The sequence below is a fragment of the Ambystoma mexicanum genome, chromosome 3q (genome assembly GCF_040938575.1).
Source record: "Ambystoma mexicanum isolate Mex_15411 chromosome 3q, UKY_AmexF1_1, whole genome shotgun sequence".
Taxonomy (NCBI): domain Eukaryota; kingdom Metazoa; phylum Chordata; class Amphibia; order Caudata; family Ambystomatidae; genus Ambystoma; species Ambystoma mexicanum.
The window spans coordinates 1,213,195,112-1,213,210,333 of record NC_090926.1 but is presented as its reverse complement, the minus strand read 5'-3'; the positions used below and the strand labels follow the sequence as shown (position 1 = coordinate 1,213,210,333).

General features: G+C 46.2%; 1 protein-coding gene across 1 annotated transcript in view; it reads right to left on the bottom strand.

Moving 5' to 3' along the window:
* CDC37 (cell division cycle 37, HSP90 cochaperone) overlaps nucleotides 1-2,652 on the bottom strand; it is an 82,130-nt gene extending 79,478 nt beyond the window's left edge. Inside the window, exon 1 of the mRNA XM_069604088.1 lies at nucleotides 2,222-2,652. Within this exon, the coding sequence (XP_069460189.1) occupies nucleotides 2,222-2,323 (102 nt within the window). The 5' untranslated portion in view covers nucleotides 2,324-2,652. The remainder of the gene's footprint in view (nucleotides 1-2,221) is intronic.
* Between the last annotated feature and the right edge of the window lie 12,570 nt (nucleotides 2,653-15,222).

Below are 15,222 nucleotides of genomic sequence, written 5' to 3'. Positions count from 1 at the left end.
TCCTTATGTCCTAATCCTCCTTGATATTGCCTCTGCTTTCGACACGGTCAACCACGCCATCATGATCAATCGACTGAGAACCTTGGCATCACGGATCAGGCCCTGGAGTGGCTGACCTCCTTCCTCTTGGACCACCCCTCCGAGGACTAACTTGGACCCTTTCTCAAGGCAAAAAACCTTGGTGTCATCTTCGGCTCCACTCTCTTTCTCTCCTCATATAGTCGCCAAGAAGTCCCACTACCAGCTGCACCTCCTCAAGGGGACTCTTCCCTTTCTCACTTTCCCCAGAAGCTCATTGTCTCCAGAGTCCTGGTTCTCTCTAGGCTGGACTACTGCAACAGCCTCTTTCTCAATCTGCCTTCCTCTACACTCCTCCCTCTGCAACTAATCCCGAACAGGACTGCAAGACGTATCCTTGGCCTCCAGCCCAGAGGCCGCATCTCTCCAGCCCTGAAATCTCTCAGTTGGCTCCTGGTGGCTGCAAGAATCAAGTTCAAGACCCTTTGCATTGGCTACAAGGCTTTCTGGATCCGGCACTACATCCAACGGTCTCTTGCAAAATACCTTCCTTCTCAAGCCCTTCGCTCAGCTTCCTCCAACTCTCTAAGGTTTAGATGCTTCTACAGGCAGAGAGTGGGGGGGGGGGTGGATATCTCTCCTCTGCAGGTGCCAACCTCTGGAATGGCCTCCCTGCTCCTCTCAAACGAGCCTGATCACCTGAATTTCCGGAAGCAGCAAAAAACGTTCTTCTCCTCTGCTTTCTCTCTCTCCCTCCCCTGCTGACCTACCTATCCGCTGTACCGACTGGTTGCTTTGCTACCCTCAATGTCTCACTGGGTACCAGGCTCTTTCTTGATAAGTCATCCTTGCACTGCCTCCGGGCCTACCACGCACTCAGGGGCTGTAACTGTAACGCTACAGTCCCTTGTTCTCCTTGCATTACCCAAAGCCGTGCTGCTCTGGCTTCACTTACTCAGAGGATTGCTGCCCCGTTTTCCCCTTGCACTTCTCGTCATTGCACATGCATGATCTGAATGACACAAGCCCTAGTAAGATCGTTTGTATTGTCCCCTGTCTTCCCTCTCTTGTGTACAGGCGCGTTATAAATGACTTATCTTCCAAGTTAAAAACCTGGAGTTCAATCGGAAACTAATCTCAGTTTGGACTTTTGAAGACACTGTTTTTCAAAGTCAAGGAACTATGTTGCACTTCCATTTATACTAACACAGATGCACAACTCTGTGGCTTTGCCTGGATTATCAACTGCTCCAACTAGGGACTGTACAAAATGCAGTGGCATGACATTATTTATTGACTGGATTCTGTTAATCCTTTTAAGCATTCCCCGTCCATAGTTGCATTGTCTTCAAGACATTTTAAAGCCCTCCACGGACAGGTTTCTCACTACCCGAGTGCCAATTTGAATCTTTACTCTGTCCAAAGGTCTCTCCCATCATCAAATCCACGTTTACTTTTTAGTCCTCCGTTCCATTTTAAAGCCAGAAGTGAGAGAAGATGTGCAGATATTCAACGCAGTTCCGTTCTTAACCTGCAGACGAGTTATAAAGAACTTTCTCATTAATTGAATTTCGCAGTTTCCTTGTAGTTGATCTAGTGTTATTAAGTGTCTTTAGACCGAGTGATCAACAATTTGGAAAATCAAACGGGCTTGCGAGTATGTAGAATGGACTGCGATGTGGTGGATGAATAGTAGAGCTCGCCGAGTGGGGTACAGAGATTAAAAAGGGTTAAGAGTGGCAGCGACCAGTTCATGGGGTGACGATATGGGATGCCAGATATGGGTGTTGTGGCAGAGGATACCACGTATGGGTCTAGTGAGGCAGGATGATAGGCCTGGGGTTTGCGTTATGGTTGCTCGGGGGCCGAACACGACGAGTTGAGACTTTGTGTTATGGTTGGTGGAGTACACAACGCTAGGTATGGTTATGTGGCAGCAGAAGTCGAGGGTTTGTGTTTTGGTTTAAGTGAGGCAGGGCCATTGGTCATAGGCATTTTGCCAGCTTGGGTCATGATTAGCTCTTTGAACTAAGTCACATACCAAGGCTAGGTTTGCACCATGAATCCTCTGGCTCCCTCCTCTACTGCATCCCTGCCTCCCTGGTAGGTGGTGCTCAATGCCATGCCCATTGGTTGTTCCAGACCCCGCCCCCCCTGAAATAGCGCCCCTGCCTGGCTTCCATCTACCCTACACAGCCCATACCTGGTGCCTCCATCGGAAGAGGCTTGCCGTGTCGATGTTGGGGTGCGTCTCGTCCTCATCATCAGACACCTCGATCTTGTCCCAGACACTGTAATCCACCATGCTGCTGCGGCCTGCTCACCCTGCCCTAGCTCGCCCACTGCCCTGCCTGTGACGTAGAACCAAGGACGTTTCCTCCGCTCCCCGGTGCAGCTAACTATCGCCCCACGCACACCAATTCCACCCTTCGGCGAAACTCTTCTGGAAATCTCCTTGCCATTCAACGCCCAGGATGATGCCCATCCCCTACACTTCCGGTACGACGGAAATGGCGTCACAGCCAATAGGGAGACAGTACGGTGACAGGGCGGCGGCCATCTTTACGTCAGGCAAGATGACAGAACACGCAGAGCAAACGGGGCGTGGCCATAGACGCTGTAGTACAGGGCTCTGTGTTATAAAGAAGTGATGCGTCAAACAAATGTATCGTTGTCTGTTTTGTTAATGCCTGCCGTAGTCTAGTCTGGTTCTTACCGAAATAGATGTGTTCTTCTCGTTTCCATCTTGGAGGAGAAAGCTTCCAGAACCACTGAATAAGAACTTAAGTAGCATACATGCCAACATTCTGTGACCAAAAATCTGTAGGAATCTTAAAGTTTCAAAAATATTGAAAAAAATCGGTATTTGTTGCCACTAAATTGGTAGGCAGTAGGACTGCTTAAAAAGCGGTATTCTACCGCCTAAATCGGTAGGGTTGGCAAGTATGTAGCAGTTGCCGGAGAGAGGGGCGCTGCATTGTGCAGCTACGCTGAAGAAATAGCTTATTGCACTTGCAGGCGGGAGGAAGTGGCAAAACTCGCCCAGGGCGGGGCCATAGCTCTCAACCGTTTGTGTCGCAAAGGCGGGTGAAATCATCGATTTTGTTTTTGGCGGGTGAGACGCCCATTGGAATGCGTGCAGGAGGCTTGGCGGGTGAGTCAGCCCTTTACAAGGCGGGTGACACCCGCCAAAAGCGTGTGAGTTGAGAGCTATGGGTGGGGCTGAAATGTGCAGTTTCCCCCAGCTCGTGGCACAAGCTCACACCTACCACAACTCATTAGGAGGAGTGGCTCGCCATTGCTTCAGTGGCTCGCCCAAGCATGTAGATGACTAGCACAGGGGAGCTGAGGTACAGTGAACCATGTGGCTGTTGATATCCAGAAGTGCTGGAGCGGATCTCCCAGGCGCCTCTGACAGTTGGGGAGGTTGCACTGGCGGGCTGGTCTGCCAACTGCTGCCAATAAGAACACACCATTATAAAAGCAGCAGCTTGGACACATCCCCACTGAAGAACGTTCCTCGGATTCTGTGTACTTGCGAACCCTGCAACCATGGCTGAACAGGCTGCTAAATCCAGGCCAAAATAAAATTACAAAAAAAAAACATTTTTTTCAAAAAGATAATCGGTATTTGTTGCCACTAAATTGGTATGCGGTAGGAATGCTTAAAAAGCGGTATCCTACCACCTACATCGGTAGGGTTGGCAAGTATGAAGTGGCTTTACCATACATGCATACACGCCAACATTTGCCACAGCTGGGAGGGAGATTTTGTGACAGAAATCGGGAGAAGGGAATTTTCCCATTGGATTGAATTGAGGTTACAAATATTTTAGGAGGGAGAAAGTAAAAATGAGCTACATTTTTGATTAAAAAATCGTGAGTCTCCCGCCCAAATCGGGAGGGTTGGCATGTATGTACATGCCAACAATTTGTTAGTTCAAAAATGTTATTGTATTTTCCAAAGAGATATCAATAGTCATTACAAATCTAATGCCAGACCCCTCCCAGAGGGAGACAAAGTCAAAATTAAATGACAAGGTAAGTAAGTATATAAAACATAAGTAAGGGACAAGGCTGCAGGTGCGCTGGGTAAGCCACAACATACTATGAAAATGCATAGAATGATTGAAAGAAGAATTTTATCAGTTGAACTATGATAGACTCTATTACATGGTGTGGTAAGGTCACTCCAAATACATTCTTTATTGTAGGGAAGTGTATTGTTATTACAAAAGCATTTGAGAAATTGTTTATCAGTGTGGGTGCGCTACAGTGCATACCACAAATTGAAGGTACGTTGAAAACTCTAATGTTGCTACTGAGAAGAGGCTTGGAGAAAGAAGTAGATGTGAAGAAAGGAAGAAAGTAAGAGTGGAATGCAAGGAAGGAGAAGGGAACCCAACCTAAGTGAACTACTATACGGTTCACTACTGACACTGAACGGTTCTTCTGAGGTGGTGAAGTTGTGTGTTATATAGATAGGTTACCTCTATTCCATTTACCCGAATGAGAGTAGCTCATAAATCTGTGTGGCTGATGTGCCAAGGGATGCAGCATTGGGAGGGTGGTGGGGAGGTGGGAGCACGGGAGCCCAGCCAGGATTGGCTGTGACAAAGCCCAAGCTCTAGAGAAAGTTTTCCTAGATGGATCTGTCAGGGGGTTTCTAGCTAGGACACTTACTAGTTTGCAATTACAGGGGTTTGCAGACTTCTAGGAATCTGCTATTAGATTTAAATTTGGGCAGGGATTTGCATAAGTAATTCTGCAGAGGATTCCAGATTTCTAAGAATTTCAGAGTTTTAAAGATATCGACACATATTGCGTTTTCCAGACAGTGAGATAAGCAGATGGAATTCTACCAAGCTTGATGGGTTGGCGGGTCTTTTTTCTTCCACGTAGTGGTGATACATTGAATGGCTGCTACTAGAAGAGTATCTAGTAGAGACATCTGTCTAGCATTAAAGAATTTTACTTTAACATTGGTAACTAAGGAGTTGGTGCAAAAGTCTTTCAATTAATGGATAGAGCCTATTTGAAGAATATCTAAAATATTTTTAGTAATCTTCTCCCAAAATCCAGATAGTTCAGGACATGCGAAAAACATTTGCTCCAATGTGCCCAGTAGTTGTGCATCTTTGCATCTCCAGCATTGTGGATTATCACTTATTGTGGCATTGTGTTATTTTTCCTGGGTCAATAGTGCCTTGTGAAAGACCAGTCTACACCTGCACTTGGTCTCCCCTGCCCTCCCCCCCCCTCAAACGGGACTTGCCTTTCAGGCTTCCTCCCCCTGCCTGCCTGCACCCCTTGCAACCCTTCCAGTGCCGCACCTCGCACTTAGCACATGGACCTTCTTCCTCTGCACTCTCTGCATTCCCCATGCATACCTGGCCTCCTCTGGCACTCCTTTAACACACGGCCCCTTCCGCCCAGACCAGCACTTCCCCACTCACATCTCTACACATCTTGTTGCTGCACTTGCACAATCTGAATGTCTCAAGACCTGGTAGGACCGTTTTTGTTATTGTCTTCGCTGTTCCACTGCCCCTTGTCTTGTTGCGCTTTGAAACACATTGTGTATAGGTGCATTATAAATATCTAATACATAAAAAGAAATAAAGAAATAATTACTGACACTGTATTTCAAATGTGTTGTGTGCTGTTTCCATACTCACTATGCCCTTTGTACAGTGCTTCTTGGCAAATCACATTTTGTTTACAATAAAGGAATGCAAATACAAAATGCATCCTTTCACCACAGTGTCAAGGAGCAACCTCCTCCAAGTTACTTTTAATAATAGGAGGTTCCATTCTAGAGCCTTCCTGGTTTATGGTCAAACAGTGTTCTGAGCCAGAGAACACCACAGCCACACTCCTCCCCCTATGGTTTTTTAAAAAACATATCTTTATTGGCATTTTTCACACAAACTACCCTTTCCCCCTCCTTAAGTGCCGCTCCACTCCACCCCCTCCCCCAACCTCCACTGGTTTCCGAATAGTCTGTGATGCATAATGCGCGTTCAATTCATTGAAAATGAAGTGGTACTGCCATGTTTCTTTGATGGTCACTGTATGTCCAATACCCTGACGTTTTGTGGGCACCATTGTTGCACAAAGTCGCTTTTCAAGAAATCAGTAACCTCTCCCAATCATTCAGGAATTTGTCCGTGTCCCCATAAATCCGGTACGTGATCTATTCCATTGCCACAATATCCCACAGTTTGCGAAGCTAATACATCACCGTGGGTGGATATTTTTGTTTCCAATTATTTGCGAGCCAGGCCGATATTAGTAAAGTCACCATGGCTTTTTGTGGCTTTGAAATTGTATGTTGTTCTTGGTCAAATAGTCCACATAAATTCTCGCCTAATGTGCGAGGTTGTGCTTCTGGTACCATTTTCCACAGATGACCCTGAACCTCCTCCCAGAAGCCCTTAATCTTGGTGCGCCCCCACCAAATATGTCTCCAGTCCCCGATCCCCTTAGAACCCCTCCAGCATTCCTGAGAAGCCGAGTCATACATTTTTGTGTAATCTGCTGGGGGTGTAGTGCCATTGTAGCATTATTTTATTCCATGATTCTCGCAATTGTATTGACCTAGTCAATTTCGGGATGTTCCTCCATAGCCCCTCCCAATCCCCCAACATACCCTCCCAGGTTATTTGATATGGTCAAATCTTATGGTCTGAGCACTCCTGGAGTATCGTATTTATATCCGACACCAGATGTTTATCACCCATATGGGTGGTTGTGTACGTCTCAAACCTTGTTAGAGGCCTAGTTGCTGTCTGGCGGATATCCATTTGTCGTAACCAGTGCCTCAGCTGCACGTATTCGTATCTGTCTACTTATGTTAGCCCTACGTGTATTTTGCTGTCCTCAAACGTCACTATTTCCCCTTCCCATACCATGTCTCTAATCTTCAGACACACGTGTTCCCTCCACCAACTAAGTGTACCCTTTGCCGTGCTCGGGGTGAAGTTGGGGTTTTCGAACATAGGCGTAAACGGGGGTGGAATAGTCAATAGATGCCCCTTTTTGATCCACCTGTCCCAGATATCGCACCTCGTAGGGAGTACTTTACTGCGTCTTGTGCTCTGGGGCCTATCTCTCCCATAAAGCCACAACAGCCCCGCTAATGGGCATCCCACAACCGCTCTATCCATCCGTTCCAGACCTTGTCTTTGGTATCCGAGAACCATTCCCACGCTACTCTGAATTGGGCGTCCTCATAATATTTATGTAAATTGGGCAGCCCCATACCGCTTCTCTGTCTTTGAGTCGTCAGAAAATCTAAAGCAACTATAGGGCATTTGCCTTGCCAAATGAATCTGGGGATTAAGGTATTCATTAGTTGGAAGAATGCCTTCGGGACTGCTATAGAGAGGGTTTGAAACTTATACAATAACCTGGGGAGAGTTACAATTTTTACCGTATTTATTCGCCCCAGCCAGGAGATCAACAGTGGACTCCACCTGACAAAGTCTGCTTGCGTATTTTTTATTAAATTTGGGGAATTGGCTTTATATAATGAGGAGATTCTATTGGTCAATTGTATCCCTGGATATGTTATTCTACCCCCAGCAAAATCGGAAGAGGGAGCAATTCTGTACAGCGGCAAACATATCTCTGTTTAGGCCTACCTCCAACATCTCCGATTTACCCATATTTATCTTGAGCCCTGACAGCCCTTCTTGTTCCCTTAATAGTCCCACCAAGGCAGGAATGGACGAAGCTGGTTCCACCAGTGTTACCAGCATGTTGTCTGCATAGGCGGCAATTTTATGCATTTCCCCTCCAAATGGGACCGCTTTTATATCTTGATCCTGTCTAATTGTTGCCAACAGAGGTTCCAGATATATTGCATACAGGTGGGGAGATAAAGGGCATCCCTGTCAGTCCCTATTGCGTCTGATATATGGGCATTAACAGCCAGCCTAATCAATGGGTTTCTGTAGTTAGCCTCAACCATTTGAATGTACTTCGGCCAAACCCCATTTGTTCCATCACCTGAAATAGGTACAGCTATTCCACCCTGTCAAAAGCTTTTTCAGCATCTAGGTAAATCAGAGTGGCTGGTATCCATTTTATTTCCAAGAGATGGGTTACCCTTCTGGTGTTGTCCCAGGTCTGCCTCCCCAAGATAAAACCCGATTGATCTTGTCCTATCACCCCAGGCAGTACCCCCTTTACTCTCTCCGTAAGGATCCCTGTATAGCTTTTGACATCTACATTTAATAGCGCAATGGGCCTATCCGATTCACAGCTTGTAGGGTCTTTGTTTGGTTTTTCGACTAGAACCACCTTCACCTCTGTCATCGAGCAAGTCACCCCTTCCCCATTCCGAAAGGTGTTATATAATTTAATAAGGAAGAGTTTAAGTTCAAACAATAGGTTTTGTAGACGAACACCCCCCTCAGTACCGCCTTAAAAGCATCCAGACAGTGTCTAGGGGAACCCCTTGTGTATCGTTCAATACAAAATAATCTATGATTTTGTCCCTAACTATCTCTCAAGTTACTTCATCTCGAATGAGTTCTCTAGGCATCCTCCAGGACGCCAGCAGGTTACTCGATTTCAACCCCCAGAGATATATCCTTATCGTTGCATGATCTGACAGGAAAATCGGATCTACTTCTAATTCTGTTAGCATCCCTAATAAGCCCAGGGTGCCCCAGATGTAATCTATTTCAGAGAACGTTGGGTGGACATGGGAAAACATGTGTATCCCACTTCCTGCCCCTTCTTGGCACGCCACAAATCTTTTAACACCATTCCAGTTAGTCTGTCCCATACTGCCTTAGATGGGTATTGTCCCTTGTTGAGAACCTGGCCACTCCTATCCCTCTCTGGGTGCCATGCCAGGTTAAAATCCCCTGTCAGGAGGATCTCCCCTTCCACAAAGCTTTCCAGTTTCCCCAGAACTTGATATAAGAAAGCATCCTATCCAGTATTGGGGGCATATATAGTGCCTATTGTCTTCAAACTATTCTCTAAGAGATCTTGCAAAAAGATGAATCTCTCGTTTGGGTCTGCAAGGGATTTGATTACTTTTGCCCCCAGGGAATTCCTTATGCCAACCAATTCTCCCACCAATTTATTCTTGTCATTCGCCTGATAGATCTGTGTAAACTGATGTAAGCGCAACTTATGGCCATCCTCTTCTTTGATGTGTGTTTCCTGCAATAAGATTACGTCTGCCCTGCCACTTTTAATCTGGGCTCCTAACTCCTTCCTCTTTACCGTGGTATTCTTTTAAAAATAATATTTGTATTGTTGTGGCCACAGTTTACAGAAAACCTTACACAACATTAAACAGTATAAAACGAAGAATAATAAAAAGAGTCTTCTCATACAAAATGTAAAAACATAAGATAAAACAACTTCAAAATAGTAATCAAACATACAGATTGCAATTTAAACGGGGAACAACAATATGATCAACATTATTAACACAGCACAACATATCAACAACTTAAAGTCTCTTTATGAGCCAAGATTCTTTTTTTCCAATTCCATTGTAACCAATGTAAGGAACTCACTGAGGGCCAAAATCAAAGAAATGCTTGTGCCCCACATGCACCTATACCAAAATAAGTTTGCAGAAACCTCCATGGTTTTATCAAATTTGTCCTTGACACTATTCAAACGCATAGCATCAAAGTAGGGGCAAATGATGATGAAATGTCTCAAGGTCTCAGGAGAATCCTTATCCCCACAGAATCTACAATGGTAAGGAGAGGAGTCGCTGACCGGCAAGTTAGAAAAAACCTTCCAGTGCTTAATCCTCTGAAATGTGGGAATCTGATTGAGCCTAAAGCGCATGTATATCATGAGTACATTAGCACAGGGAAAACTTTGGAGGTATAGAGGTATACATTCCCTTGCATGCACAAAGTTAGAGTATTCCCTATAGGTAGAATACATGACAATACAGTCTTCCATCTTCCTACTCCCACCTGTGAGGCGAAAAACCTCGGGGTCATCTTCGACTCCACACTCTCCTTCTCTCCTCACTTCTCTGATGTCTCTAAGAAGTCTCACTACCAGTTGCACCTCCTCTGAGGTATTTTTCCTTTCCTCTCCTTCCCCCAGAAGCTCATTGTCTCCAGAGCTCTGGTTCTCTCTAGGCTGGACTATTGCAACAGGCTCTTTCTAAATCTGCCTGCTTCTACTCTCCGCCCTCTGCAACTCATCCAGAACAGGACTGCAAGACTTGTGTTTGGCCACAAGCCCAGGGATCGTATCTCTCCAGGACTGAAATCTTTGCATTGGCTCCCAGTGGCTGCGAGGATTAAGTTCAAAACCCTCTGCCTTGTCCACAAGGCCTTCTTGGGCCTGGGGCCTAAATACCTTCAACTCTCCCTTCCTAAATATCTTCCTTCTCGAGCTCTTCACTCATCCACCTCCAACTCCCTTCGGGTCAGACGCTTCTCCAAGCAACAAGTTGGTGGTGATCTCTTTCTTCGGCTGGGGCCTCCCTCTGGAACAGCCTCCCTGCCTTCCTGAAACTTGAGGAGAATGATGTCTGGTTCCGGAAGCACCTCAAAACCTTTCTCTTTGCTTCTACTTTTTCTCCTCCTCTCATCTTGACTTCCTGGCTGATACTGATACTGCACTGGTTACCTCTGACCTTGTAACGCTCACTTGGTATCCACGCGGACGCCACTCAGCCTGTTCTGACCTCTTACGACCTCAAACCCTTCTCTGGAGGCTATTCGACTGGAGACTGGGCCTGAAACACAGGATTGGTAGAGTTTAACTCCCTGTTGTCTCTGTGTGCTTGAACCCCTTCTTCCCCGGGGTCCCACCCTTCCCTTTGATCCACAGCTCACCTTGTTTTCTTGGATAGTGTGCTCTCCGTCCTGCTTTCAGCACAGGGGCGCATTGATTGATGCGGGCTTGTTGCTGCCTAGTTACTTCACTGGCAAGAGTCCGACAGGTAAGTATAATGAGTCTTTTGAACAGTTCTCTAACTTCGTTCCTTTCCTTCCTTAGATGATGGCCGGCGTCCGGGGATGGCGGCATGCTGGTGAGATGAGTAGCGCTGAAGGTGAGTGAGAGCGCGATGCACCCCTTTCGTATTTGCATTGAACTGAGTTATTTTTTTGTGTCTTTTAGGTGCCGCGACGTTTTCAGCGTGGATGCCGGTTATGAAGAACAAATGCAGTGGGTAAGTGCGGTATGCAGCGCCTCTAGATGTTTCCACGCTAACCTGGAGTGTCTTTTCCCTCTTGCAGATGGATGAGAAGTTCCGGAGACAGAGTTCCCCCAGAGCGGCTGGGATTCAGGTAAGCGTTTGAAGCTCGTAAAGTATTTTAAAATAAGCAAAGTTTTGCAGAATGCTTACTAATGCCTTTTTTCTGTTCTTTTCCCTTTTCCTTAGGAAGCGGCGTGTGGGGATGGGAATGACACCGCCGAAGATGCCCGCAGAACAGAAGGAGCGATGAATGAGGGGCAGAAGCGCCGCAAGGTAAGGCTGTTCCTAGCGGTGTTCTTGTTCTTGCAGGAGCTGAGCGCAGAAGAAAGATGCAGGCTTACTGGAGACCGATCCGAACACGGTGAGTGTCACGCTGCAGGTGCAGAAAACGCAAAGCATGTTTCTCAGCCTGGGTGTGGCTTAAATAGTCTCTGGGTATCCCAGGTGCCTCTGGGCTGAACCACACCCAAAAGACTAGACCGCAAATGCAGTTCTGGGAACCGAAATATGTGGGGGCATCCATCTTGTCCCCATCAATGCACTACAAGTCCAATCCCCAATGTTATCCTATGGGAGTGAGTGAGTCTGGTGGCACAAGCGCCAAGTCTGACTCCAAGTGGGTCTTTGGAGGGATGGAGAGGCCCTTGAGGGCCATGTAGGTGATCGTGGCCTGGCTCCAGCCTGACATCTTGGAGGGCTGGGGACATGAGGGGCAGGAATCATGACAGACCTCCTGCTGATCTCGGGCCCTGGCCCCATGCCCGCCAGTCGCAATCCCCTGTACTTGAAGACTGTTTCTGGTTCCCTACAGTCCCTTACCAGCACTTCACACCTGTTGTCTGCACTTACCCTTGCACTTGCCACCTGCTGGCTGTACTTTTACTTTGCTATTTATCTCATTATCCCATGTACTGCACTGTCCCCTCTCACCCCCTCTGCACTTCCCTCCTGCCCCGTCCCTGGCGTGATCTGAACAGGGTCGGACTGGGATAAGAAATAGGCCCGGACACTGAAAAAAAAGTGGCCCACCCCTCGCCTCACAAAAGTGGCCCACCCCTCGCCTCAAAAAAAGTGGCCCTCAAGCCATCATCTGTGAATCGTGTCAATTCACGACTTTACAGAAAATGCTACTTATGGAGCGTTCATGAGTTTCCCACATTACATCACAGCTCATAAAATATCGTAACTTTGCATACAAGAATGGATCAAGATATGTATCATTAATATCTGTGTGTATAGATCCATATTGTCAAATTACTGTGAATGCAAGCAATCGTCCAAGGCCAAATGATAATATGTTATTGTATAGCACTTACGCTTAAGCTCTTTTTTATAGAACAAATTTGCATACAATATCACCCAACCTGTGTTGGTACTCATTTATCGACCTAAGAAGGATGAAAGGCTGAGATGGACTTGCTGGGATTCACACCTGCAGATCGAACACACATCGCAGTAGCGAGCGCTCAACCCACTGAGCTATCATATCGGATATAGTAAAATGAGCAATTATTATTTGGTGATACTGACAAAGCCTCACACAGTTTTGCAGCTGTTCAAACTGGTATACATTTCTTACATTTTACAGACAGTTCTCTGCTTAGCTTGTATAAAGATGCTTTTTATATTCTGCAAATTTTGTGGTTACACTTTAACTGTACATACATGCCTATCATTGCCATTTTTTTAATCACTCTTTTAGTATATAGAATCTTATGACTGTAATCTGTTTGTTTTCATTTCTGTATATTGCCCTGTATATCATATTTTATGTCAATCTGCCATGTAACCTAAGTGATGCGCTCAGATGCCCGAGGCCAGGTGCGCTTTATAAATAAAATACAAATACAATTATCTCTTTATTATGGTGAATATTGTGACCAATCAAAACAGAAGAGTCCATTATTCGCTTAAAAGGTTTTCTTAATAACTCAATATAAGACATGTTTAACATTTAAAATTGTGGACATTATGTTGTTCACATAATGCTCAATGCCTTTATGCAAATCGTCAGGATTGGGTTCTATTTAGAGATACTGTGTTGCACAACCTGCCCCCTCCTTCCCAAAGCCCCGCCCCTCCTAAGAAGTCGGTTCCCCCAATAAATGTTTTCCATGTTCAGCTGACGGGGTGCACATCAAGGACACCATACATGAAACCTTACTAACTCACAGCACTAGACGTTTTAAACCACGCGTTCGATTACTATTAACCTTATGCAACCCAAACATTTCCAAGTTGCTTCAAATATGTTGAAACAGGCTGCGGTTGTATCAGACTGTAAAACAGAAAACTATTATATATGCATCTTCTCCTTTAGCAACTTAAAAGTTAAATCTATAACTTCCGTTCCGTTAAATTAACCGTGACATGTCCGCTAGGTTTGTCAGTTTGATTTATAGAAATCCATTCAAATGGCACATCAGATTTTAGTCCTTACTTCCAGCGACACGCTGTGAACAAGCAAGGTCCCTTGCACACCTTACTAACATGGGGCTGCCGCGGCATAGCATCAATCACAGTACCTCTTGGCGCCAGTAGAAACCAATTCTCCAAGGACAGCGCAAAAACATTTTCTTTTTCTTTAATCTCCAAAGGTATCCCGAACTCCAGGGAAGCCTCTTCTCGAGTACGCCTCTTACGCCTGTCACTTCTTCTTTACTGTAAGGTTCCATGTGCGTCGCCACGCAAAGAGCGTTAAGAGGGCCCTTCCTCTAACGAAAGGAACTCCTGCTTGCCTGCAGTCGAAGGATCGCCAATGGTGCCGGGCTGTCCTTGGGTTCCAGCAACGGCAGGCTCCAGTGTAATACAAAACACTGGGAGGGATCAGGCCGGGCTGAGGCAGCTCCGCCCAGCATTGCCGCTCCCTCCCAGTGTTTTGTAACACTGACTGCTGCTGGCGCCAGGGTGTCGCGGCCGGGCCGCGGCAGTTGGCCGCCGGCCCGCCGCATTTATCAAAGAAAGGTAACACTTCAGTGTTACCTTTCTCTGCATCTGCGGCGGGCTGGCGGCGGCGGGCGCAGGGCTGCAATTGCAAAGGATCTGTAAGTTGCTTACTTACAGATCCTTTGCAACTTGCATCCATCCGTCCGGCGAGGCTGAGGCCCTGGGGGCTGGTTCCTGAAGTGTGAAGGCTTCACAATGAAGCCCATGCCTGGGCCGAAACCGGCCCACATGGTCTTCAGGAACCGGCCCCCAGGTCTCCAGCCATGATTTTGCATCGGCCACGGGCCGATGGGCCGACGACCCAATCCGACCCTGGATCTGAATGACACCTGGCCTAGTAGGATCACTTTTCTGTCTTCCCTCTGTTCCCCCTGCCTTGCCTCGTCGCGCCTTGAACCACTTGTGTATAGGCGCGTTATAAATGCCATATCATATCATATCACCCAATCAGTCCTGAAAAGATTCCTCTTAACAATCCCTGGTCGTTGCACAAGATCTTCTACTGTTAACTCAATTGAAGCCAGTGCACATTTCATCCTTGCACAGAATTCTAGCATAGAGGGAACAGATTGTGCTTGGATTACCAACCCAAGAGTCTCATGAAGTGAATTTTTTCGGGGGATCATTTATTTTCCTAAAGGTGGTAAATTGCTTCCAAACATATCTGGCTTTCTTTCAACGATATAAGACAAAGTTCATGTCTCATAACCACATTCTGTATGGCCATAGGCAGGTACAACAGTTCCTTCCATAATTTCCCTTCTATTTTATTCAGGGTATCACCCATGTCAAAGGTGGACAGGCCAAGACCATACAAAATAATGGAGAGGTAGTACCGCCTTACAGGGAGCAGTGAGAATTTACAAACGTTATGTTTAAAAAATGTCAGTTGAGCTTTGAGTTTGTAAGTCTTATCAATAAGACTATTTTTTTCCAATATTCAGAACTGTCCCTATTAGTCAAATTATACCCAAGATAAGTAACTGCCTTGACCCGGTCCACATTTTCCTGACCCATCATCTAGGCAAAAGTCTTCACTCTTTTTCCCCTGGAGA